Consider the following 24,357-nt stretch of genomic DNA (forward strand, 5'->3'; position numbering starts at 1 on the left):
CAGAAAACATGCAAGCGTTAGCAAAATAAACAGTGTGAAGTACAGAAACACTTAGACTTCATTAAGTGCTAACAGTGGTATCATACAGACTGCAGAAATGATCTTTGCATATAACGCGATGTCCTATCCTGTAATTCACGGGGGAAACGGCTTGCCCCAGATTGAGCTCCGTGATCCCTTGAGATTCATGCAGAATATTGAGAGCTGCTACTACACTGTCCGACATATCATTGTACAGGGCAGGGGAGGGCAGCAGTGTGGAGTAGTGGTTAGGGCTCTGGACTCTTGACCGGAGGGTCGTTGGTTCAATCCCTGGTGGTGACACTGCTGCTGTATCCTTGAGCAAGGTACTTTACCTAGATTACTCCAGTAAAAACCCAATTGTATAAATGGGTAATTATATGTACAAATAATGTGATATCTTGTAATAATTGTAAGTCGTCCTGGATAAGGGCGTCAGCTAAGAAATAAATAATAATAATTATTGTACACAGCGCGGAGATATTACATGCACATTAACAGAGCGCATAAGGAAGGGTCTGTATTCGCTTCTTGTGCGTCTATCATTATTAGCAGTAGTAATAACAATAGTAGTAGCATTATTTATTCTTCATTCATGATACGTGTCTTCACACATGCATATTTCCACGCTGTTTTTGATCACCAGGCACACTTGTTATGAAGGTGGCGGTGCACATGCAGGAAAGCATACACTTTATATTTGACCATCAGCCCCGGCTCTAAATCGGAAAGATAAAGTTCCAATGTGTCGATCAATCCTGCTGTAAAACCCTTCAGAATATTAGATGGATTGTGTGCCATTTACTCAAAACAGGAGAACAAAGAAATCACACCAAAGATATTGTACAGCCTTAATTCCCTTTCACTATTTAACAACGAAACACTGAGGACTCATATCCCATATAAATGAATACATGTCTATAGCGCTTACACCTATTGGATCAATCTCCAGTGTTACATTTCATAAGAAAATGAATTTTTGGGCAACTTCTAGTGTTCAATCATTTTGAATATGGAAATGATTAAACAAAATATGTATTTTAAAAGCAGTCACATATGAAGCCAATACTTATATTCGTACCAGTGACCGGATTATTTAAAATAAAATACTGGGACCTAAATATTATCTGTGTAATCTGCCAATAATAACCAATCAATCGGCACGCTTTACTAGTCTTTCAGTTCATTTGATTGTATTTTTGTATAACCGTGAACGCTGTCTAAACAGACAGCTACAACATCACTGTCTACAGCACCGACAGGACGGCAGAGGGGGTTCGTGACGTCATCGGAGCGCTGGAGAAGCCTCGGGAGGAAAGTACACGCAGAGCAGCACAGACCGAATCTCCCACAGCACCCTGTACATCACCACAGCACCCTGTACATCACCACAGCACCCTGTCTGTCTGCCTGCCACTGGATCTATCACAGCCTGCATGGCACTCTGATGCGACTGTGGAGGAAACAAACTGGTAAGTGTGCGGTGACTCGCACTTTGATAAAGTGACAGTAGAAATCGGGCGGGTGCATTGAGATATTGACCGACAAGAGCGCTCGATTACATTGTAACTGGCTTGTTTTAATACCGGCTATTTCATACGGAAATGCTTCCTCCTGGCTGTGTGCCTGTCTTACCTATCTTATCTTCTGTTATAGTAATATTGTACAGGGCTACTGTATTTTGTAAAATGGAATAAATGCAGTGTTTTATGCGTTTTGTTAATTCAGTTAAACATATATAGTTTGCATGATGGTAAAAAGCACACACACGCCGATACAAGCTTTGTGTCCCTTTAAATATAGAAGATAGTTATTGCTTAAATAAATACGATGATGTTGAATTGAACTCACTACATAACCCACATTATCCATTGCAGTTACAGTATTTAGTTTTCAGTGAAAAGGTTATCACACAAAACACTGACAGCGAATCCATTTCAAATTAGTAGTGGTAACGTTGGTCAGGCTGGCTCTAAAGCCTGGGCGCTCTTAGGCGTCCTTGACATATATTTACATCATGAATTCTACAGTCTGCGTCTCGTCAAGACTGCAGATACGAGAACAATATAGAATTCCAGAGGGTGAAACCGAGGACGAAATGTAGATCTGTGTCCAACATAATGAATGTCCTACCGTCTGTCTCATTATTGCCAATGATATATCCTTTTACTTAGTAAATCGTAGCATAACATCAAGCACTTTAGTGTGCACTGTTTACACGTCGCCTTTACACGGGACAGCAGGCACGGCTTCATAAGGGTACCGGGTAGAGTGTAGGTTTTATATCCTGTGCTTACGGGCGGGTGGTGGGTACTCTACATAACCCTCAAAACATTAGAGAATTAGCTCTTTGTATAAATATCTATAGGCTACTGCAGAATACATAATGTCCAATGGATGTCAGCTACAGAACCGCACAGAAAAAGGGGTTCCCTTTTCTGAAGTTGCCGCGGTATTGTATTTTCATGTCAGAGTCAAGGGAGGCGATCAGATCAAAACAGAATCAAAGGGCATGCTTGCGCTTATAAAAACAGCGCGTCGTTTCAGCCTGTCACGATTTACTGTTAGCATACAGTAAGACAGCAAGCAGCTCCCGGAGATGAGAGACCCACGGATATAGCAAAAGTTGAGACTCAAAAGTTGCTTGCAAACTCTTGGCAAAATATCGTTTTTTGTTTGTCTGTTTGTTTGTTTGTTTGTTTGTTTGTCTGTTTGTTTGTCTGTTTGTTTGTTTGTTTGTTTGTTTGTTTATTGGTTGGTTTGGTACACTTGCCTTTAACCCGACGGCAGAATCCTCTTTTGCCAATGGCGTGTACTGCACATGACAGCACAAAAGGGTTATTTGAATTAGCAGATACAGATGAAACGAATCCTCTACTGGATTCATTGTTAATAATTAAAAGTGTATATTATTATTATTATTAGTTGTAGTAGTAGTAATATGAATATTATTAATAGCTGTGGTATTATTATTATTATTATTATTATTATTATTATTATTATTATTATTATTATTATTATATAAGCCTATAACGAATTAAAACGACCCTTTCTGACAGCGATCAAAACAACAGCATAGTGAAACTGAATTTATAATTCTTTGAAAACAACATGCATTGTTTGTTGTATAAAATATCTCCGTGTTTTAATGGTGTTTTGATTCTGAAATAAATCATTAGCCTGTCTTTTTGTGATTTGCTAATCATTTCCAGTCGAATGACTCGTTACAGTACAAGCAAAGAAATGGAGTTCACACTCGTATTCTACTCTACTGAATGTGATCACAAAAACAGCATTATCAAAAGCCTACTCTAACTGTACATGCAGTTTAAATATTTAGTATTAGTAGTATTAGCAGCGATATTATTATTATTATTATTATTATTATTATTATTATTATTATTATTATTATTATTATTATTATTAGCAGTGGTAGTATTGTAACAGTAAAATGTTTAAAGAATTACACAAACCAACACACACACACACACACACACACACACACACACACACACACATATATATATATATATATATATATATAAATATACTACTACACATTATTATTGATCATATACACTATAATCAAAAATATTATTCAACTCATTTTAAACACATCTTAGTGTTGCTTTTATTTATTCGACAAAAAACATCGGCCAACAAGTGTCACCAAAATACCCCAAAATACCCCAAATACCCCAAATACTCAAAATACCCCAAATACTCAAAATACTCAAATACCCAAAATACCCACAATACTCAAAATACTCAAATACCCAAATACCCATTACACAGCGCAAATAAAAAGTGCTTTTAGATGTGTTGACTCTGAAAACGCGCAGCCCGCCTTCAACCTGCCAGCATGAGAGTTCTCAAATGTACAATTTAATGTTTCCATTCAAAAGCCATCGTGTGCTTCTTGCATTTCACGGTAAAGAAACGCACCCTACACGCTTTCATTTTATTCTGTTCGTTCTTGAAATCCCTGCCTTGATGATGTTGAGGTCGATTCTGAAGGAACTGAAGCACAATGAAGACGAAAGGCTGTGCTGGTGTGGTTGGCTCCGGCCGTGCTGCATGTGTGTCGATTGTAAGGATTTTAATATGCGTGTTTATTTCAATGACAGGGATTTGGAATGGAACTGCAGTTCTCTAAGAATGGAACGTCCTGCGTGGAGCCGGGTAAGGAATCTCTGAATGTATTTGTGGGAGTCCTGAAGCGTTCAATTAGCTTTCATTTTCATGTTCTGAGTCCTGGGTAAGCGATTGAGCAGGTCTGCTCTAAAGCCAGAAGCCAAGCATGTGGCAACTGCAGTTTAAGAGGCGATGGGAAGCTTTGTGCGCAACATGTTATTGCAAAATGATTGTGGTTAACTTTCTGGTGCTGAACATTGTTATATGTATCATTCTCTTTCAGTGCGCTTGGTTTGAAATAGGTCCAAATTGGTCAGGACGTAATTGACATGAAGAATATCCTCTATGGAAATCCGGAGGAACTTGATGAAAGAGTAGTGCGCTGAATACACCGGATACACACAATGCCACGACCCTCGGGTTTGATATAAGGCCATACATACAGCCAGATATCAGGATATATATATAAATACATTTCTGATTATACATTTCTGTGTGTGTGTGTATATATATATATATATATATATATATATATATATATATATATATATATATATATATATATATAGACACACACACACACACACACACACACACACACACACACACACACGAAGGTCGTAAGTGTTTATTTGTTACTTAGAGGCTAATCTCTGCAGTGCAGCTCTATTGAGAATTAATCTGTATACTCAGCACAGACTGATGACACAGAGCTCTAGAAACTCATTTCAATCAATAGGAATGACCCTGTGCCACGAGCTCACAATCCCAGCGTGCTTGATTAGCCTAGCCGGTTTTATTAGGCGTTGTTTGCTTATATAAGACCAGACATATATTTTATTTTATTCGTTTATTTATTTAGAAGACTGTGTGGTCCAGTGGTTAAAGAACAGGGCTTGTAACCAGGAGATCTCCTGTTTAAATCCCACCTCAGCCACTGACTCATTGTGTGACCCTGAGCAAGTCACTTAACCTCCTTGTGCTCCGTCTTTCGGGTGTGATGTAATTGTAATTGACTCTGCAGCTGATGCATAGTTCACACACCCTAGTCTCTGTAAGTCGCCTTGGATAAAGGCGTCTGCTAAATAAACAAATAATAATAATAATTTGAAAAAATAAATGTAACCTTTATTGTAGTTCCAACACGCGCACACAAAACGAATGTTTAATTATTAAGCATTCGCGAATTGAGAATATACTTAAATATGCACATCTGAACCAAAACAAACACGCACGGTGAAGTGAATCGGTCGCATAGCCTTGATGTTTAACTCTGGATACATTTCATTTACACTTTAAATGGGCAACGTCATATAAAAAAAAACGTCGCTGCGAATCGAGCTTGTGTCAACAGCAACAGGATATGAAATGTACGGTGATATGGGCCTGAATTACCCGCTGTGTCTTGAGAGTGACACGTTAGGAGTACGGCATGAAGGGGCTTGGATATTACCTACCGTCACTGCAAACAACACGATGTGTTACACTGCGTCACTGCAAACAACACGATGTGTTACACTGCGTCACTGCAAACAGCACTGTGTGTTACACTGCGTCACTGCAAACAGCACGATGTGTTACACTGTGTCACTGCAAACAACACGATGTGTTACACTGCGTCACTGCAAACAGCACGATGTGTTACACTGCGTCACTGCAAACAGCACGATGTGTTACACTGTGTCACTGCAAACAACACTGTGTGTTACACTGCGTCACTGCAAACAACACGATGTGTTACACTGCGTCACTGCAAACAGCACTGTGTCACTGCAAACAGCACGATGTGTTACATTGTGTCACTACAACAGCACGATGTGTTACACTGTGTCACTGCAAACAGCACGACATGTTACACTGTGTCACTGCAAACAGCACGACGTGTTACATTGTGTCAATACATCAGCAGGATGTGTTACAGGGCACGGAGCTCTCTTCGGGTGTGAATCTTAAGCACTTTCATTCTTATGTTCTTATGTTCTTATGCACCTCGCGAGGGCCGTTGTTTTCTCTATTATTATCGCCTGAGTCCTGACTCTCTCTCTGAACGCCCGTCATTAACGCACGATTAAATACTGATAAATGCTAGAGGTCTCCTCCCGGGCCGACCAGCCCTGTTTTACACTAAATTTATTGTGTTATTAAAACTGTTAAAGCTCTAGCTAACATTAATGCCGTCTAGCTGGGGCGGCTTAAAAGGCTTTAGCTAAAGGCTTTTGAAGACAACCCCCACATTAAACTCCTATTATAGAAAGGCTTTGGCATGAAGGTTTTGCAAATAAGAAAGAGGAGCTGCGTCCGCTTGTGCAGTCTGGAGATAGTTAATCGCGCCTTTATACTTCCAGCACTTTACTGCGAGTGCCCAGGATTTACACATGAAACCACGTTCATATCTTTACACTGACTTACTGTAGGCTCTGTTGTATTGGGTAGCAGCTTTTAAAATCGTGCATGCCGCGGTACCGGTAAAAGGGATGGGAAAAAAACAGAAAACAGAAAACAGAAAACAGATGTTATATTTTTTTCTTTATGCCATAAAAATGCAAACAATGATGAGCAATCTTCAAGTTGCACCCGCGTTTACCTTCAATTGCCTTTTTTTGCTTGTTTCATTGCACATTCACATGCTATTTTTTGCTAGTTTCATTTTTTTTAATTTGCTCATTTAATTGAGAAATCAGCACTGTCATTCCATTTTAAAAAACCAGTGGAGCGCACTTCTAACTGCACAGTGCTGGGTTCAAAAGCAATGGAGCACACTTCTAACTGCACAGTGCTGGGTTCAAAAGCAGTGGAGCGCACTTCTAACTGCACAGTGCTGGGTTCAAAAGCAGTGGAGCGCACTTCTAACTGCACAGTGCTGGGTTCAAAAGCAGTGGAGCACACTTCTAACTGCACAGTGCTGGGTTCAAAAGCAGTGGAGCACACTTCTAACTGCACAGTGCTGGGTTCAAAAGCAGTGGAGCACACTTCTAACTGCACAGTGCTGGGTTCAAAAGCACTGGAGCACACTTCTAACTGCACAGTGCTGGGTTCAAAAGCAGTGCAGCACACTTCTAACTGCACAGTGCTGGGTTCAAAAGCAGTGGAGCGCACTTCTAACTGCACAGTGCTGGGTTAAAGCTTTCTTATTAATATATTATTGTCGGTTGACCTTAACAAAATGAAAATCTTAAATATATATTAACTTGATTTGTTTTTAATTAACATATGAAACAGGGACAATTCTTGTACCTTTTTTCTTTATATATATATATATATATATATATATATATATATATATATATATATATATATATATATATATATAGTGCAAAAACGTCATTTGAAAAACCTGTGCTTATCCAAATACACATTTTATTTCGATTTAATATATAATAAATACTATTGTGATCAAACAACACGGCACTTTAAACATCCTTGGTCGCTGTACAGACTAAAGTTTCTACAGTTCAGTGAAATAATTCTAGATCTGAGGTAAGCGGAATGCGTTTCTGCAGAGTCACAACAGTATAAGTGTGTATTTATACAATCTAAAAACATTTATATAATCTTTTTAGATTCAGAAGAAATCGCCGTGATGAAATATATTGTTTCTAAGAATACTCAAGGATATATGAGTGTTCATAGATAACCTCACAGTCGTTGGGGCTGCATATACACACAGCGTTACCCCGTGTGTGTATATACCGCTTTCAAACACATTTAAAGGTAACTCTCTGACAATAAGGCTTGTGCATTTTCCTACAGAAAGGTGCCCAACCAGAATTTCAGAAGCTTTTTCATGGAGAAATGCGGCTACGTTATGAAACTGGCGATTAAACCTAGTTTTAGCTACAGGCTCTCACTATGGCTTCTTTTTAGTATTGTGGATTAGGCTGTTGTCATGTTTTACTTTGTTAAAAATGTGTTCTGGAGTTCGTAATAGTACAAGGTGTGCTCCAGATACGGATACAGCCTCTAATATATATATATATATATATATATATATATATATATATATATATATATATATATATATATATATATATATATATATATATATATATATATATATATATATATAACAGCACCTGTAGAACTCCTCTTTTTGTATCCTGGGACACTATCACCCTTCATTTAAATGTGCTTCATTTTGCTCTTATCTGCCCCCTATTTTACTGCATTTAATCCTGTACTTCAGAATACTGTAATCTGCCAAGTGTTTAACCTGTAGTACTTTGTATTTAATCACATCCTGATGTAACTATCACTATTATCTGCTGTATTATTGAATTGTGGTTTGTCACACTTGTACTTTGTTTGAACAAAAGTTATTGTATTTCTTGCTCTTATTGTATTACTTGTATTGTAACACTTGAAATGTATTTGCCTACGATTGTAAATCGCCCTGGATAAGGGCGTCTGCTAAGAAATAAATAAATAAATAAATAAATAAATAAATAAATAAATAAATAAATAATAATAATAATAATAATAATAATAATAATAATATATAATCAGCTGCCCAACGTTTCGATATGTTGTACATATCTTTCTCAAGGGAGCCTGTGTCTGAATCAAAACATTGGAAGCATTTCTAGGTTTTTGACGGCATGACAGCTACTTGTTATTGTTTATATTCAAATCCATGATTTATTCTTACATGACGCAATGATGTTCTATATATTGTGACATCATTAGTACTTCTATCTTTAAATCTGTTTTAATTCTAATTAACATTATTTTATATAAACTTATATTTATATTATCATGCAATGCTGGCTCTGAGGATCAGACTTGAATTCTTTTATATAAAGTTGTTCCAGTCTCTCCATTTGATTTCATCACACTTTTCACAGGCTATTCCACATTGCTATTTTTACAGCAGGTATTAGTTTTTAGTGGCTATGTGTTGTTCTTCTGTTTCATTATATTTGTTCTTTTGTCCGTGTATTTACACACTTTACATGTACTAATGCAAGTATTTGTAGAACCTGGTCTGTCAATTATTCTTTTATGTTTACTGTGAACTAAAATATCACCTAAATTAGCTTATCTTTTGAATGCTACAACTGGGGCATTAAGACATACTTTTTTTTAAATTTTTCTGAATTATGTAGAATCTGCAAGTGTTTCCAAACTATCTTAGAAATATCAGGCAAATGTTTAGAGCAAGTCATTACTAATGGGACTCTTTTGACCTTTTTATCTCTATTTTATAATCTAGTAGATCATCTCTTTTTAGTTTATCCACTTTTCTTAACTCCGTCTCTATAATTCTTTCTTTGTATCCTCTTTTTTTAAGATTTGTTTTTAATACATTTCTTTGTTTTAGAGAGTCACTTTCTTTAGAGCATATTCTTCGTATTCTTATTCCTAGACCCTTTGGGATTGCCCTTTTAGTGTGTATCGGATGTGCAGAGGACATGTGGAAATACTGGTGCATGTCAGTAGGTTTACAGAAGAGGTCAGTCTCAATTGAACCTTCTTCAAGTTTTACTATGGGATCGAAAAAATATATTTCTTTTGTTGTCAATGGAAGGTCCACCTTAATATTACCGTGGATTTCATTTGCTATTTTATGAAACTGGACAAGAGATTCTTCTCCACGTGTCAAAACCCCCAAAATATCATCTACAAACCGAATGTATTCTCAAGGTTCTCTTTCCGATTTTCTATGTAATTGTTCTTCCCATTTCCCCATGCGCGTACTGGCAAAATGCATTCCTAATTTAGATCCTATCGCTGTACCATCGTTTTGTTTGTAAATCTTATCAACAAATGTTAAATAACTGTTTTCTAAAACCACGTTGATCATGTTCAGCACCTCTGCTGTTGCAGTTGATTTATCTAGTCTATTATCTAGTGCTTTTTGACAAGCTTCTGAAGTTTCTTTACGAGGGACACTTGGGTACAAGGATTTTACATCCATGCAAAATAGAAATGTATTCTCCGGAAGGTTGTGTTTTAAGAGTCTTTTAAAAATAATAATAATTATAATAATAATAATAATATATTTATTTCTGCATACACATTTTCCATAAACAAAAAAACATTGATTTATGCATACAAATGTTTCAATAACAAAAAAAAAAACATTAAATGTAGAACAATATATTTATTTCTGAATACACGTTTTCCATTTACAAAATAATTTTGAATGAGCTTACAGTGATATTTAAACTAGTTCAACATGGTACTGAGCAATACTGTGATTCTGTTAAATGCAGATGAAATCATTTAGGACCTTCGTCTTTTCAACAGAAAATCGCACTTCGGTTTTTGACACAAAACGCCACAGAAAGTAGTGAATAGGGATATTTACTTAGTGCAGCATTGTGTGGCACTTGGAGTTACACGGGACTCCTGAAGCCTTACAAAGCGCGAAACCCGGTCACTGGAGACAAAGACATCGGTAACTCTTGAGATTTACCGGTAAATGTCCGAAGTAAAGCGTTATCATGTTTATTTAAGACATTTACCAGTAAATCTTAAGATTTGGCAATACTGTGACTTTTACCGTCCATCATACACCGGGCTTTATTATACAGCAGGGATCTGGGTCCATCCCCCACACTGATGTGAGGCACGCATGATGATGCCGGTATCACTGATGCAACAGACAACGTTTCCAAGTGCTGGTCTGAACGAGACAGCGCCTGTCTGTGTGATTTATTCTAACCCACAATTAGTGTATTGTTGTAAAAATGAGCCAGTCAGCTGTGTTATTATGCACACGTAGTTTAGTTTAAATATACACGGTGAGACTCTAGTAAATAACAACACTGAAACACCTACAGCACTGGCCATGCATAGGTCCCTGATTGCTTGCGTGGGCAGTTGAATGAAACAGCAGACAGTCTGGAAAACAGCCATTAATAAACGGGACACGTGCATCCTGGTTATAGCTGATCGCTGGAAAGTAGCGTCTATTCTCTTGAGTAAACTCGCTGGTGTAACGCAGCTCTCTACTCACACCCCCGTCTCTATATAGAGAGCGGTGGGCAGGATGTGACCCGGCAGTCTCCCTAAATAACATCACGATTTAAACATATGAAGAAGGAGAGGCGTTTCTGTTGAACATTTCGTGGGTTTGTTGTCTAATTCGCAAGCTCTGGGCTCTGCATCACGTAATCACTACCAATAACACGAAACTGTAGTTCCAGACAGTTGAAGTCGACGCAGAGACGCCTATGTTTTGTACAAGTGATCTATTTAACGAGTTTCTTCATGACTGAAATGCTCTGCATGAATAATTCATTTCACAAGCTCTGTTAGTCTTCCCCATGACACTTCCAGCCTCTTTATGAGCCTCTTAATAGAGGCAAGTCAAACACGTCAAACAGCATCACCTACCCAGCTAAATGGGTTTTCTTGGCATATAAAGAATCGTGATGGGAGATTAGTCGTATTATTGGCGTGGTTATTCTTGAGAGAACCGCCGAGCACGTACCTGGGTCACTTGTTTGAGAAGCTACCCCTACACGACTCATTAGACAGGCCGTTTTCTTTGTACCTGGTTTTGGTGTCTGTTAGATGCAGCGTGCCCCTGGACCTTACTGCATGTTATATTCAGCAAGGTGGCATCTTGTCGCGGGTTTCTGAACAATGCTATAGTTCTCTCTGCTGTATGACTCGACCCAAATCAAACTGACCTTCTGGTGGTAGCACTTCAAAAATAAAAAATAAAGCGCTTAAAATATATAGCGTTGCCTCACCCAAGAAGATAATTTACCGTTCTGAAAAATACGACTACTATTACAGCTAATAATAATAATTATTATTATTTATTTCTTAGCAGACGCCCTTATCCAGGGCGACTTACAATTGTAACAAGATATCACATTATACATTATTTCACATTATACAGATATCACATTATTTTTACATAAAATTACCCATTTATACAGTTGGGTTTTTACTGGAGCAATCTAAGTAAAGTACCTTGCTCAAGGGTCCCCCACTGGGGATTGAACCCACAACCCTCCGGTCAAGAGTCCAGAGCCCTAACCACTACTCCACACTGCTACATTGAATAATACATTGAATGGTGGCGCGCACGGTTTCACAATGTGCCAGATCAGCATGTTAGCAAACAGACCAATACAAACTAGAGAGAGAAATCACATCAGTGGACTAATGAGTAACCAATAAACAGATACATGAATGAATGGAGGATACAGGGTGATCGATGGTATAGTCTTTACTACTGTAAATACTGGGGGGTAATCATCTGTTTCAGCCAAAGGCGCCAGATGAGGATTTATCAGCTTTAGAGTGCCAGAACACATCAAGCCTCATTAATGACCTGCAATAGAAAAGTGGCTTGGAGCGGGGCTTTCCTCTCTCCGCGCAGCAGAGCGCTGAAACAATGAAGCTATAGTAACGCACTGCCCTGGCCGGCCATCGATTCATTACACGAATTAAGCACGTGGTGTGAATAGAGCTGTGCTGTCATAACAGCAGTGTCACGATTTCATTTGAGAAACAGGAAACAAACTGTAACCTTTATTACCCTATAGGCACCGGCGTATGGCGCGATGTCCTTATCCGCGCATTCCCGAGTTCCCCTCATCTCCCAAACCCCCCATCCTGTCTGTTCTGCAGCGATGCCGCGTCAGTGACCTGTACTGGTTCCTTATCCCAGCCGTGTCCACCTCTTCACCGCCGCTCCCCTCTTCCTGTGCGTGCTTCTCATGTACTATTGTACACAGTTTACTTTTTAATGATAAAGTGCGAACGGCCCTACACTGAGAAGTGTTTGAAGAGATATTTAGCGTGGAGAGGATCGGGTTGGTAGAAACACTGAGCCTGTAGCTATTGCGAGTATTTCATTCCTACTCTTTTTTTAAAGTCACTGGAATATGAGAGACGCTATCCTTTGAGTGAAGGCGTACCAGCGTGCTTTAAACTGAACGTGCAAACTACGAGAACTTCTCAACGCACTTGTGTTAAAGGCAGGCTTTGTAAAATCTAAATGTCCATGGTTGTGTGTTTTTGTTTTTTAATTGAGCGCATTTGTGTTTAAACTGCATGTACAGTTAGAGTAGGCTTTTGATAATGCTGTTTTGTGATCACATTCAGTAGAGTAGAATACGAGTGTGAACTCCATTTCTTTGCTTGTACTGTAACGAGTCATTCGACTGGAAATGATTAGCAAATCACAAAGACAGGCTAATGATTTATTTCAGAATCAAAACACCATTAAAACACGGAGATATTTTATACAACAAACAATGCATGTTGTTTTCAAAGAATTATAGATTCGGTTTCACTATGTTGTTGTTTTGATCGCTGTCAGAAAGGGTCGTTTTAATTCGTTATAGGCTATATTAATAATAAAGTCAAATGCAGTTCAGCAATGTCAGTGTTTCGCGGTGATTATTCACGTAACACAACGTTTAAAAAACCCTTGATACCTTGGTATCTCCCGCGAATGAGTTTGAAATGCCACTATGAGGAAACGTGCGCGCAAAGCTGGAACACAACAGCTCGGGCTATGGCTTGCGGATCCCGTGCAGCCCTGCAGTATCAGTTGCAGGATACATGAGAATAATAAAGCGCTTACAGAAACCGTATCCCAGAGTTATGAAGGACTGCAGAGGGAGCATTTCAACAGTGACAGATATAATGGAAGAGATAGGCTGGTCATGCACGCATCTTTAAAAAAGGACCTCAATATGGAAAATGGGTCACTCGATCATTTTATAGGCGCCAGTGTTTAAATTGAAGACATTCTTGGTTTATATTACAATTCCGATTCAGACTGTGTCACAGCTAACATTGGAATATGAGAGTACAACAGAGTGAGGCCTCCGCCAGCGCCGGCTGTCCTCCCGTAAAGGCGCAGAAGCAGCTATTAGACTGCATTGTAATTGAGTAGCCCAAACTGGGACCAGCTCATTACTGATTTAATAAAGAATGGAACATTTAATAAATGACTGTAATATTCGAACGTGCCTCTTTTAAGTGTTTCATCCCACCGATAACTCGTTTCAATAACTATGTAGGCTACAAGACACCATGACAGCTGTTATGATGCAAAACACGAAACAGCGCGCTCCCCGCGGTGTTTACAAGAGAAATAGACAGTATTGCTGTAAAGCGAAATCGTTCTGCGAGACCAGGAGATATCCGCATGTTTTGCTATAGCCCAGCAATTGTGCTATAAATGGTTGCTTATTAATTATTAACCTCGAGAGCTTACTTCGTGTGCAGGTGTTGTAGCACGTGCTTCAATAGTTTATTGCAGACTGATAGGTTGCTCACGTGTGGATGTCGGTTCCCGTCGTACCTTGCAATAAAGCAACACCATTGTTGAGATGTGTGCATTTTTACAAGACGAAGGAAATGCACAGCAAACGGGTTTCGTAAAAAACTAAAACCAAGAAATAATTGAAAAATGTTACAGTACGTATTGATAATTGAAAAAAGTACTATAAAATAGATAGATAGATAGATAGATAGATAGATAGATAGATAGATAGATAGATAGATAGATAGATAGATAGATAGATAGATAGATAAAAAAAATAAACATTTAAATTACGCAATCAAAAGCAGCTGCATTTACACCCAAATCTTGAAAGAAACCAATTCAATTAAGCGCAGTAAAACACTCCCACACCCCGCTCAAAAATGGCGCACCTTTTTTCTGTTTTAATCCCGCACTTTAGGGATTTACTCGAATTCTGTTTTCCTGGTTTCAGGGCTCAAGCAGTACAATACAATACTGTGGCGAGCACATACCGCAGAACAGGGGCGCTGGAACAATGGACCCGCAACCCTATAGTTCCTGCGCCCCTGAAGCAGAACGCGAGGAATTAACTCACGTGAGTTTTATTCAAATATCTGCTCTCCAAGCGGTATACTGTGACAGTGACCCCAGAAAGTCGCTGTTCTACCCTTCCAAAACCCTGGTCCCCCTTCTTGAGCGCACGATGACTCGATTGTGATCAGGAGCACACCGTATATTATTATTATTATTATTATTATTATTATTATTATTATTATTATTATTATTATTATTAATATTATTATTATTATTATTATTATTATTATTATTATTGTGACAAGATATTACATTATTTTTACATACAATTCCCCATTTATACAGTTGGGTTTTTACTGGAGCAATCTAGGTAAAGTACCTTGGTCAAGGGTACAGCAGCAGTGTCCCCCACCTGGGATTGAACCCACGACCCTCCGGTCCAGACTCCACCCAATAGTAAAAACACACGAGTGCACATGCAATAATTAATCATTACCAACTGCACCCTTTTGTATAAAAAGTGCTACTTTACGCATAACCAGCATGTCGAGATATCTGTGAGACAGGAGACATTTCCCCATGAAGACACAGCTTCAGCAATCAGGGCAGATGCAGGGCAGCAGTGTGGAGTAGTGGTTAGGGCTCTGGACTCTTGACTGGAGGGTCGTGGGTTCAATCCTGCGAGTACGAAACACTATTGCTATTTGCTATTATCTATCTATCTATCTGTCTATCTATATATCTTATGTTCTTATCTATCTATCTAACTATATATCTATGATGTCACAATATATAGAACATCATTACATCACGTAAGAATAAATCATGGATTTGAATATAAACAATAACAAGTAGCTGTCATGCCGTCAAAAACCTAGAAATGCTTCCAATGTTTTGATTCAAACACAGGCTTCCTTGAGAAAGATATGTACAACATATCGAAACGTTGGGCAGCTGGCTCTTTGAGCTGATTATATATATATATATATAATCAGCTCAAAGAGCCAGCTGCTTTATATATATATATATATATATATATATATATATATATATATATATATATATATATATATATATATATATATATAAATTTTAAGAAAAAGGAAAACTGCTGTGTACCAAAATGATCAATAAGAAAAAAGAAAAGGATATTTCAGGTACTTAAAAAGGTAGAATAATTGATTACAGATCAATTATCAGGACGTTTCGGACTACAAGTCCTTCATCGGCTTATCTATCTAAATTAATTTAGCAGGGATAGATTACATACATTGAAATATAATGACACATTAATACTATTTGCTAAATAGCCCCATTACAACCCGATTTGCATATCCACTTGTATACTGTGTGTGTTTCTGGGGTGTTTTGTGTTCGTGCGTGTGCGCCTCCAGTTGCCCGTAGCTCCGCAGACAGTCCTCATAAACACGCAGAGTTCTTCTACCCCGTAAAGCGACTGTGCCATTACGTTCCCCAGAGACGCACCCGAATAGGCTCCTGCTGCTGAAGCCCGATTAGACCGAGCTTGCCATGTGGGTGGGGACCTTGTAGGAGTTGGGGAGGATTTCTACTTAAAATAGGAGGAACTCGAGCACAGACACTTCAACTCCAGCAGGTTTACTTCCTTCAGCGAAAACAGAAACGCGCACACTGTCATTTCTCCGTGTGAGCGCCGCGGTCAGAGGAAACCTGGCAGAACCGAAGCAGCAGTGTTTGAAAAACAACCGACTTTAACCATGACTTCTGAACCAGGACTTGGTGGCATACGGATTCTCTAACCTGCTGAAACGCCGGGATGCACAGTTCAATCGTCCTGTAGTTAATACCACTGATTTGTTTTGAAGGTGGGATGAATTTGGACAGTATACCCGAAGCCGTGAGACCCCCGCCTGCACGCGACATGGCCTCCACCTTTCACCTGCCGAGATCGTCAGACAGCGCTCGAGAGCCCATAGAGAATTCGAGCAGCGAGTCGTCAGACACGGAGATCGCAGGTAAGCAGAAACGTCAACTTTGTAATATGGGTAAGTTGCCGAAAGCGCTTTTTATTTTTCTACATGCTGTTGCTTGTCAATTTTTTTATATACAAAACGTGCCAGAAGAAATGTGAAAAAGGGTTGGCTGCGCTGAAGTGGATTTGCCGTTTACGAGTTCATGCGGTGATCTGCTATGATAGCTGCAATTATAGGAACAAGAAACGACAGCATTTTGGCGATAGCGCTTACCTCAAATGAATCTGTGCTACAACTGACAGTATCTTGTATATCCATGCACTGGTGAATCACAGAAAGACTTCATTAGGAAACCAAGTTTAATTGCGGAGCACATTGTAGGCCCTGCGGATTATAAAGCACAGTGCCGAGTGCTTTTGCACCCTGTATTTTAAATTGGACAGCTAACCCGGTGTATTAAAAACGACGAATACAACAGCTGCTTCAGATCGTGTCACTTATTTCAATTCAACAGTAATGCCCGTGTAGTCTATAGATGCAGTGTGTTTGTTTTGTTTACACTGCGGTCTGAACTAGCTAATAGAAAGTTGGAACAGTTCACAACGTGTAGCCTGTAGTGTAGACAGAACCACGGATCCACATACGTCTGTATTGGAATGGTCCGTGTTTTTGTTCTCTTGGTAAATAATTTTGCTGTGTTGGACTTTTCGCGATTTAAATTCAGAAGGCATTTTTCAGTCAGTAGGCCAGCACAGGCCTTGGCTGCAGTGTTACTGCGCGTTAAGTTTTCTACTTTCAGGGGACAAAGTTAATAAAAGTTAATAAAACCAGCCCGCTCTTTACGCGTGCAACACGACAAAATGTTAACAATTAAGTTCAACAGTGTAGCGTAACAATCAAACAACCACAGACAACTACATGACAGAAATCAAACCAAGGTGAAACACAGTTCTCTCAAATTAGCGATTTTCTTTTACATAGACACGACTTTAGAAATCATGTCATTTATTTGTGTTGTACACATAGTGACTCAAAATACTGTATGCCAGGAAAATACGGATCCCCCGAATAATTACCGCCTGAATAATGAACTAGTTGCATTTTTACGAAACGAAGTTAACCAGATTTCAGTGGAATACACAGTCAAACCAACGGAATATTCGGTAAGATGTATTGTCATTTTTGAAGTCCAATGCTTGCAGGATATAGGGCTATGATAGGTCAAGCGAAATGGTAAAAAATGAATTTTGAACAAAGTTACATATTTTATTATTTATTTATTAGGAGACGCTCTTTTGCATGCATTGTGCAGTAACTATCTCAATAACTAAAAATGCGAATGCAAAAGGTAATACAAATTGAAGCACGAGTATACAAGTTATATATATATATATATATATATATATATGTGTGTGTGTGTGTGTGTGTGTGTGTGTGTGTGTGTTATTAATCTTACATTAAAAGTTAGTGATTTGTAGAATTCACATCACTGTGGCCTTCCCTAAAAATGTTGTTAAAAATAAACTTAAACTTCTGTTATTCAGATGGCCTATAACCCAATTGTGCCGGAGTTAAAACTATCTTATTATTATATTCAAGTACACGAGCACACGAACCGAAACGCTATAGCGAATATAAATAACAGCAAACATTTATCAGAAGGTCAAATTAAATAAACGGTGTCAACAAAACATAACCACGATTTAAAACATCACGAATAATAATAATAATAATAATAATAATAATAATAATAATAATAATAATAATAATAATAATAATAATAATACGATATGCATGTAATTGCATCAATGCTGTATTTACTTTGTATTGTTCTTTTTGCAGAGAGAGATAGGAGCGCAGAACACAGAAGTAACGACGGGAATGTGGAGGAGCCGAGCAGGAAGAAGAAGCAGCGGAGACAGAGAACACACTTCACCAGCCAGCAGCTTCAAGAGCTGGAGTCCACGTTTCAGAGGAACCGCTACCCCGACATGAGTACGCGGGAGGAGATCGCGGTGTGGACCAGCCTCACCGAGGCCAGGGTTCGGGTAAGCGGGGATACACTCTGCTTCTCTACTGAAGCTCAGACAGCTAGGCATCGCAATACGGTTTGTTTAGGGAACTTTCTACAAAAAAAACATATGCCATTCAGATGGATTGTGTATTTCAGCATTCGCTTGTGCTGTGTTACAAAATGAAGCTCAAATATACATTGTATGGTTATTGATGAAGGTATGCACAGTACGGAGATGCATTTCTGTATGACTTCTATACAAGGACGTCGTACGCAGTATAGTACAGTATGTTAGCACCAGTGAATATATATCTGGAAGCCTATTGTCTTCACAGAAAATGACTCTTTTTTTATTACACTCTAATTGGATTGTTTATGACAGCTACCAATGAATTAAGCACGTTGTTTATATAAAACACACAGCTCAGCACTATACAGTATAAACACGTGCATCTAAAAGCACCAGATTTATTACAATGCGCCAGTATAAACACTTTTTTGGCGGCGGTGTTTTTTGTGTCAATAAAAATAAATCTGTAATACATTTTGGAGGTAGCTTGTTAGACAAACATTTAACAATATAGATGATGCATATGTACAGTTAAAACATGACATTAAAACACCAATCTGAAAGCACTTTGAAGTCTTCTGCATGTAAATGAAAATGTCTTGTATGATGTTTATAGTAAATATATTTACAGTTAAAGTTTGTTTCAGTTTAAAACCATGACGGTAGACTAAGTGCAAATTTACCGCAAAACTATGAATATGTGTCATAATTGAAAATATTAAAACCTCTCTATGTACTCACCTAACGAATGGTTTGAACCCGCGTTTCGTGTCCTCTCTGTAGTTTATTCTACTCCATAGAACATATTGGAATATTAAATGAACCCGTATCTAAATAAAAGGACGCTGTTGCAGACAGCAAATCACTCGATATTATGGGGTTTAAAATGTATAGCACAGGAACATAAAAACGCATTACATTTTATATTAAAAAACGCATTACATTTTATATTAAAAACGCATTACATTTTATATTAAAAAAACATTATATTTTATATTAAAAAAACATTATATTTTATATTTAAAAAACGAGTTACATTGTATATAAAAACGCATTGCATTTTATATTAAAAAAACATTACATTTTATATTTAAAAAAACATTACATTTTATATTAAAAACGCATTACATTTTATATTAAAAAACATTATATTTTATATTAAAAACGCATTGCATTTTATATTAAAAACGCATTACATTTTATATAAAAAACGCATTGCATTTTATATTAAAAACGCATTACATTTTATATAAAAAACGCATTGCATTTTATATTAAAAACGCATTACATTTTATATAAAAAACGCATTGCATTTTATATTAAAAACGCATTACATTTTATATAAAAAACGCATTACATTTTATATTAAAAACGCATTGCATTTTATATTAAAAAACATTATATTTTATATTAAAAACGCATTGCATTTTATATTAAAAACGCATTACATTTTATATAAAAAACGCATTGCATTTTATATTAAAAACGCATTACATTTTATATTAAAAACGCATCGCATTTTATATAAAAACGCATTACATTTTATATTAAAAAACATTACATTTTATATTAAAAACGCATTACATTTTATATTAAAAACGCATTGCATTTTATATAAAAACGCATTGCATTTTATATAAAAAACGCATTGCATTTTATATAAAAACCGCATTGCATTTTATATTAAAAACGCATTGCATTTTATATAAAAAACGCATTACATTTTATATAAAAACCGCATTGCATTTTATATTAAAAACGCTTTGCATTTTATATAAAAAACGCATTACATTTTATATAAAAAACGCATTACATTTTATTTAAAAAAAAAACATTACATTTTTTATATAAAAATCCGCATTATATTTTATATTTTAAAAAAAGCATTACATTTTTATATAAAAAACCGTATTACATTTTATATAAAAAACGCATTTTATATTTAAAAAACGCATTACATTTTATATTTAAAAAACACATTACATTTTATATAAAAAAAACGCATTACATTTTATATTAAAAAATGCAGGTTGAGTGCAACATTTTCTACAAAATAATAGGGAAAGATCTTGAGAGATTCTAGAATGCGTCATCATAGGCTAGTCTACATGTTTCATTGCTTGATGAGATTCTGGGATCAATAAACTACTAGCAACCAAACGAGCAAGATGGGCCGAATGGCCTCCTCTCGTTTGTAAACTTTCTTATGTTCTTATTACAGGTTTCTTGAAACTTCATCAAATATTTGATTGTGTTATGTTATGTTTATTGCAATTATTTCTAGTTTGCGTCGAGTGAAGATATTTTCTGAGGGAAGTATTATTATTATTATTATTATTATTATTATTATTATTATGTACTGTATTAAAATACATTAGTTCAGTTAAAAAATATATATGAATATTCCTATAACAGAATTGTCCGTCAATATAGTTATGAGAAAATATATAAAATCGCATTTTATTGCCAAATACAGCCTTTCACCAGATCGACAGTGCGCATGCGTGTGAGCTGGAATTATTTCTGTAATGTTTTCATTAATTTCACCAGATCGACAGTGCGCATGCGTGTGAGCTGGAATTGTTTCTGTAATGTTGTCGTTCTTGTTTAAATGTCCTTACAGGTCTGGTTTAAGAACCGCAGAGCGAAGTGGAGGAAGCGGGAACGCAACCAGCAGATGGACCTGTGTAAAAACAGCTACCTTCCGCAGTTCAGCGGGCTCATGCAGCCCTACGAAGACATGTACCCAGCCTACACCTACAACAACTGGGCAAACAAGGGCCTGACACCGGCTCCTCTGTCCACGAAAAACTTCACTTTCTTCAACTCCATGAGCCCGCTGTCCTCCCAGTCCATGTTCTCAGCCCCCAGCTCAATCTCGTCCATGGCCATGCCGCCCAGCATGGGCCACACCGCCGTGCCGGGCATGTCGACGAGCAGTCTGAACAACAACATCAGCTCTGCAATGTCTTCGTCCGCCTGCCACTACGCGCCGCCGGGTTCCCCGTACAGCGTGTACAGAGACACGTGTAACTCCAGTCTGGCCAGCCTTAGACTGAAATCCAAACAGCACCCCTCTTTCGGATACAGCGGGCTGCAGAGCCCCGGCTCCAGTCTCAATGCTTGCCAGTATAACAGCTGACGGACTGGCTGCCATGAGTTACTGGCGTTTGGAAATATATGGACCAGGTCATCGCGCAAAAGACAACTAAACTGGATTCGTTGCAACGTTGTGTTTTTTTTAATGGATGACGCGGGTTGTACGTGTTTACCTATAAACTTGCACCGCAGTGTTTTAAATGTCCCCCCTTTTTTGGACTAGGTAGTGGTGGAAGACTTTATAAATGTAAAAATAATAATAAAAAATAAATTGTAAAATTATACTAGGACCAGAAAATGCAGACCTGAGCACCCGATACGTTTCGTGTGTGTGTGTGTGTTTACGATGTTTATGATAAACGTTGATGATTTATTGACCATTCAGTGACTTTGATGCTGGATTGGGGAAAATTATAAGACACGTGGGACATTCATAAGAAATTGGTGTTTTATTGTTGGTAAAAAAAAGAGAAGGATCTGTGATTTCTATATACGCTTTTATACTGTTACCTTTAGTTATTGTGTTTTGGCAATATTAGAAAGTGCTGGAAATGCATGATCCTGTGTTTTACAGACACACACACGTATATATATATATATATATATATATATATATATATATATATATATATATATATATATATATATAAACAGCTTCAATTGTATACTTCTTGTCTAGAATATATGTTTCCACAAAGAAAAGGTGAATAGAAAGCGCCTGTGTTACTTGAGTGAGCGGGTGTTCACAATATTTGAACTGATCCCTACGAGTGCTCTTCACACGCAGGAGCTGCAGAGGCAGGTGTATTTAATGGTTATGTAGAGAGCTGCAGAGGAAGGTTGTCTGTGTATTGCTTGTATTTAAAAGTTATGTCCCACAGCAGCTCAAGCGGGTGAAGCAGATCGTTTTCATCAAGTCAGTTGTAAGTGTAATTAAATGTAAATGCATTATAATATCCTGTCATAAAACAGGATGCAGTATGTCCTTTTGATAAGTTATGAATGTGACATTTTCCAAGCTTAAGAGCATTAGAATAAATCTACTTAAACGCTTCTCGTTTTGTTTGTTATGTGGCATTAGCAGGGCGGTGTACACACAGGGCTGTAATTGATTCTTTATATATATTATTCCCATTATCAATTATTTGAAGAGCTCTGTAACCCAGAAAATCTGCGCCTCACAGTTTATTAAAGCCTGAAATAAATGCAAAATTAGCGTATAGTCAATGTTTAATAAAACAGACTGGATTTAACCATTCCTTAAATGAGTGATTGAGTTTAATAATCCGGGTATGAAGCGTTCATATAACTGAATTATGAGATCGAATAGGACTAACAGTTTATAGAGCCGTGCAGAGAACCCTTAGAATTAGATTGAAGAGATATCTTGCTCTCTATTGTTCTGTGCTCTGGGCAGCGGCTTTATTATAATTTGACCATCTCTGTATTGGTTATTATTGGATTGTATACAACCCAGCACCGCACAATACATATTTAGATTTTGAATGTATAAATGCTTAAATGGTTTGATAAAGCCTAATCAGTTAATAATAACAATTATAATAATAGTATATTATTATTATTTGTTTACTTAGCAGCCAACTTTATCCAAGGTGACTTACAGAGACTCGGGTGTGTAAACTATGCATCAGCTGCAGAGCCACTTACAATTACGTCTCACCCGAAAGACAGAGCAAAAGGAGGTTAAGTGACTTGCTCAGGGTCACACAATGAGTCAGTGGCTGAGGTGGGATTTGAACCAGGGACCTTCTGGTTACAAGCCCTTTTCTTTAACCACTGGACCACACAGCCTCCCCTATTATTATTATTATTATTATTATTATTATTATTATTATTATTATTATTATTATTATTATTATTATTATTATTATTATTATTATTATTATTATTATTATTATTATTATTACTACTACTACTACTACTACTACTACTACTACTACAAACAACACCTGCATTATTTGGCCATTCTAGAAGACTTGTGCATTTAAAGGACATGCACGTGCAATATGTACAAAAGTGTTTACCACGTGCTGTTTCACTCCCCTGTTTTCTAAGAAGAAAACAAAACGTTGATGTTCTAACAAGGTTCAGGAGGTCTTTTCAATATGTACTGTCACTTGCTGCCATGGTTTCCAACGGCACGTTTTCATTTTCCAAAGACATTGTGTGCACTTAGCATTCAAATAAACACTCACCACCCGCTATAGTATTCCTTAACCTCTCTTCAACAAGATGTACGTATGCAAGCTTGTAATACAGGCTGCAGGTAAAGACAATGGGGGTGTAAGCTTGT

General features: G+C 37.4%; 1 protein-coding gene across 2 annotated transcripts; it reads left to right on the forward strand.

Moving 5' to 3' along the window:
• The first annotated feature begins 1,334 nt into the window (after positions 1-1,334).
• Positions 1,335-23,097, forward strand: LOC117413427 (pituitary homeobox 1-like). Of its 2 annotated transcripts, XM_058997263.1 has the most exons (5): positions 1,344-1,493; positions 4,149-4,203; positions 16,753-16,902; positions 18,703-18,908; positions 21,568-23,097. In XM_058997263.1, exons 2-5 carry the CDS (start codon positions 4,158-4,160, stop codon positions 22,084-22,086), a joined length of 921 nt encoding a protein of 306 aa, XP_058853246.1. In that variant the 5' UTR covers positions 1,344-1,493; positions 4,149-4,157; the 3' UTR covers positions 22,087-23,097. The 2 variants fall into 2 exon arrangements, with proteins under 2 accessions (XP_058853247.1, XP_058853246.1); XM_058997264.1 differs by lacking the exon at positions 4,149-4,203 and having other exon boundaries at positions 1,335-1,493.
• Positions 23,098-24,357: the final 1,260 nt, after the last annotated feature.

Source organism: Acipenser ruthenus, chromosome 23 (assembly GCF_902713425.1).
Source record: "Acipenser ruthenus chromosome 23, fAciRut3.2 maternal haplotype, whole genome shotgun sequence".
NCBI classification, from domain to species: domain Eukaryota; kingdom Metazoa; phylum Chordata; class Actinopteri; order Acipenseriformes; family Acipenseridae; genus Acipenser; species Acipenser ruthenus.

Excerpts from the sequence above, each read along its gene's own strand:
- LOC117413427 (XM_058997263.1), top strand. The coding sequence starts at position 4,158 with ATGGAACTGCAGTTCTCTAAGAATGGAACGTCCTGCGTGGAGCCGG. Across the intron at positions 4,204-16,752 it reads AACGTCCTGCGTGGAGCCGG|GTGGGATGAATTTGGACAGT; the intron begins GTAAGGAATCTC and ends TTTGTTTTGAAG. Across the intron at positions 18,909-21,567 it reads TCACCGAGGCCAGGGTTCGG|GTCTGGTTTAAGAACCGCAG; the intron begins GTAAGCGGGGAT and ends ATGTCCTTACAG.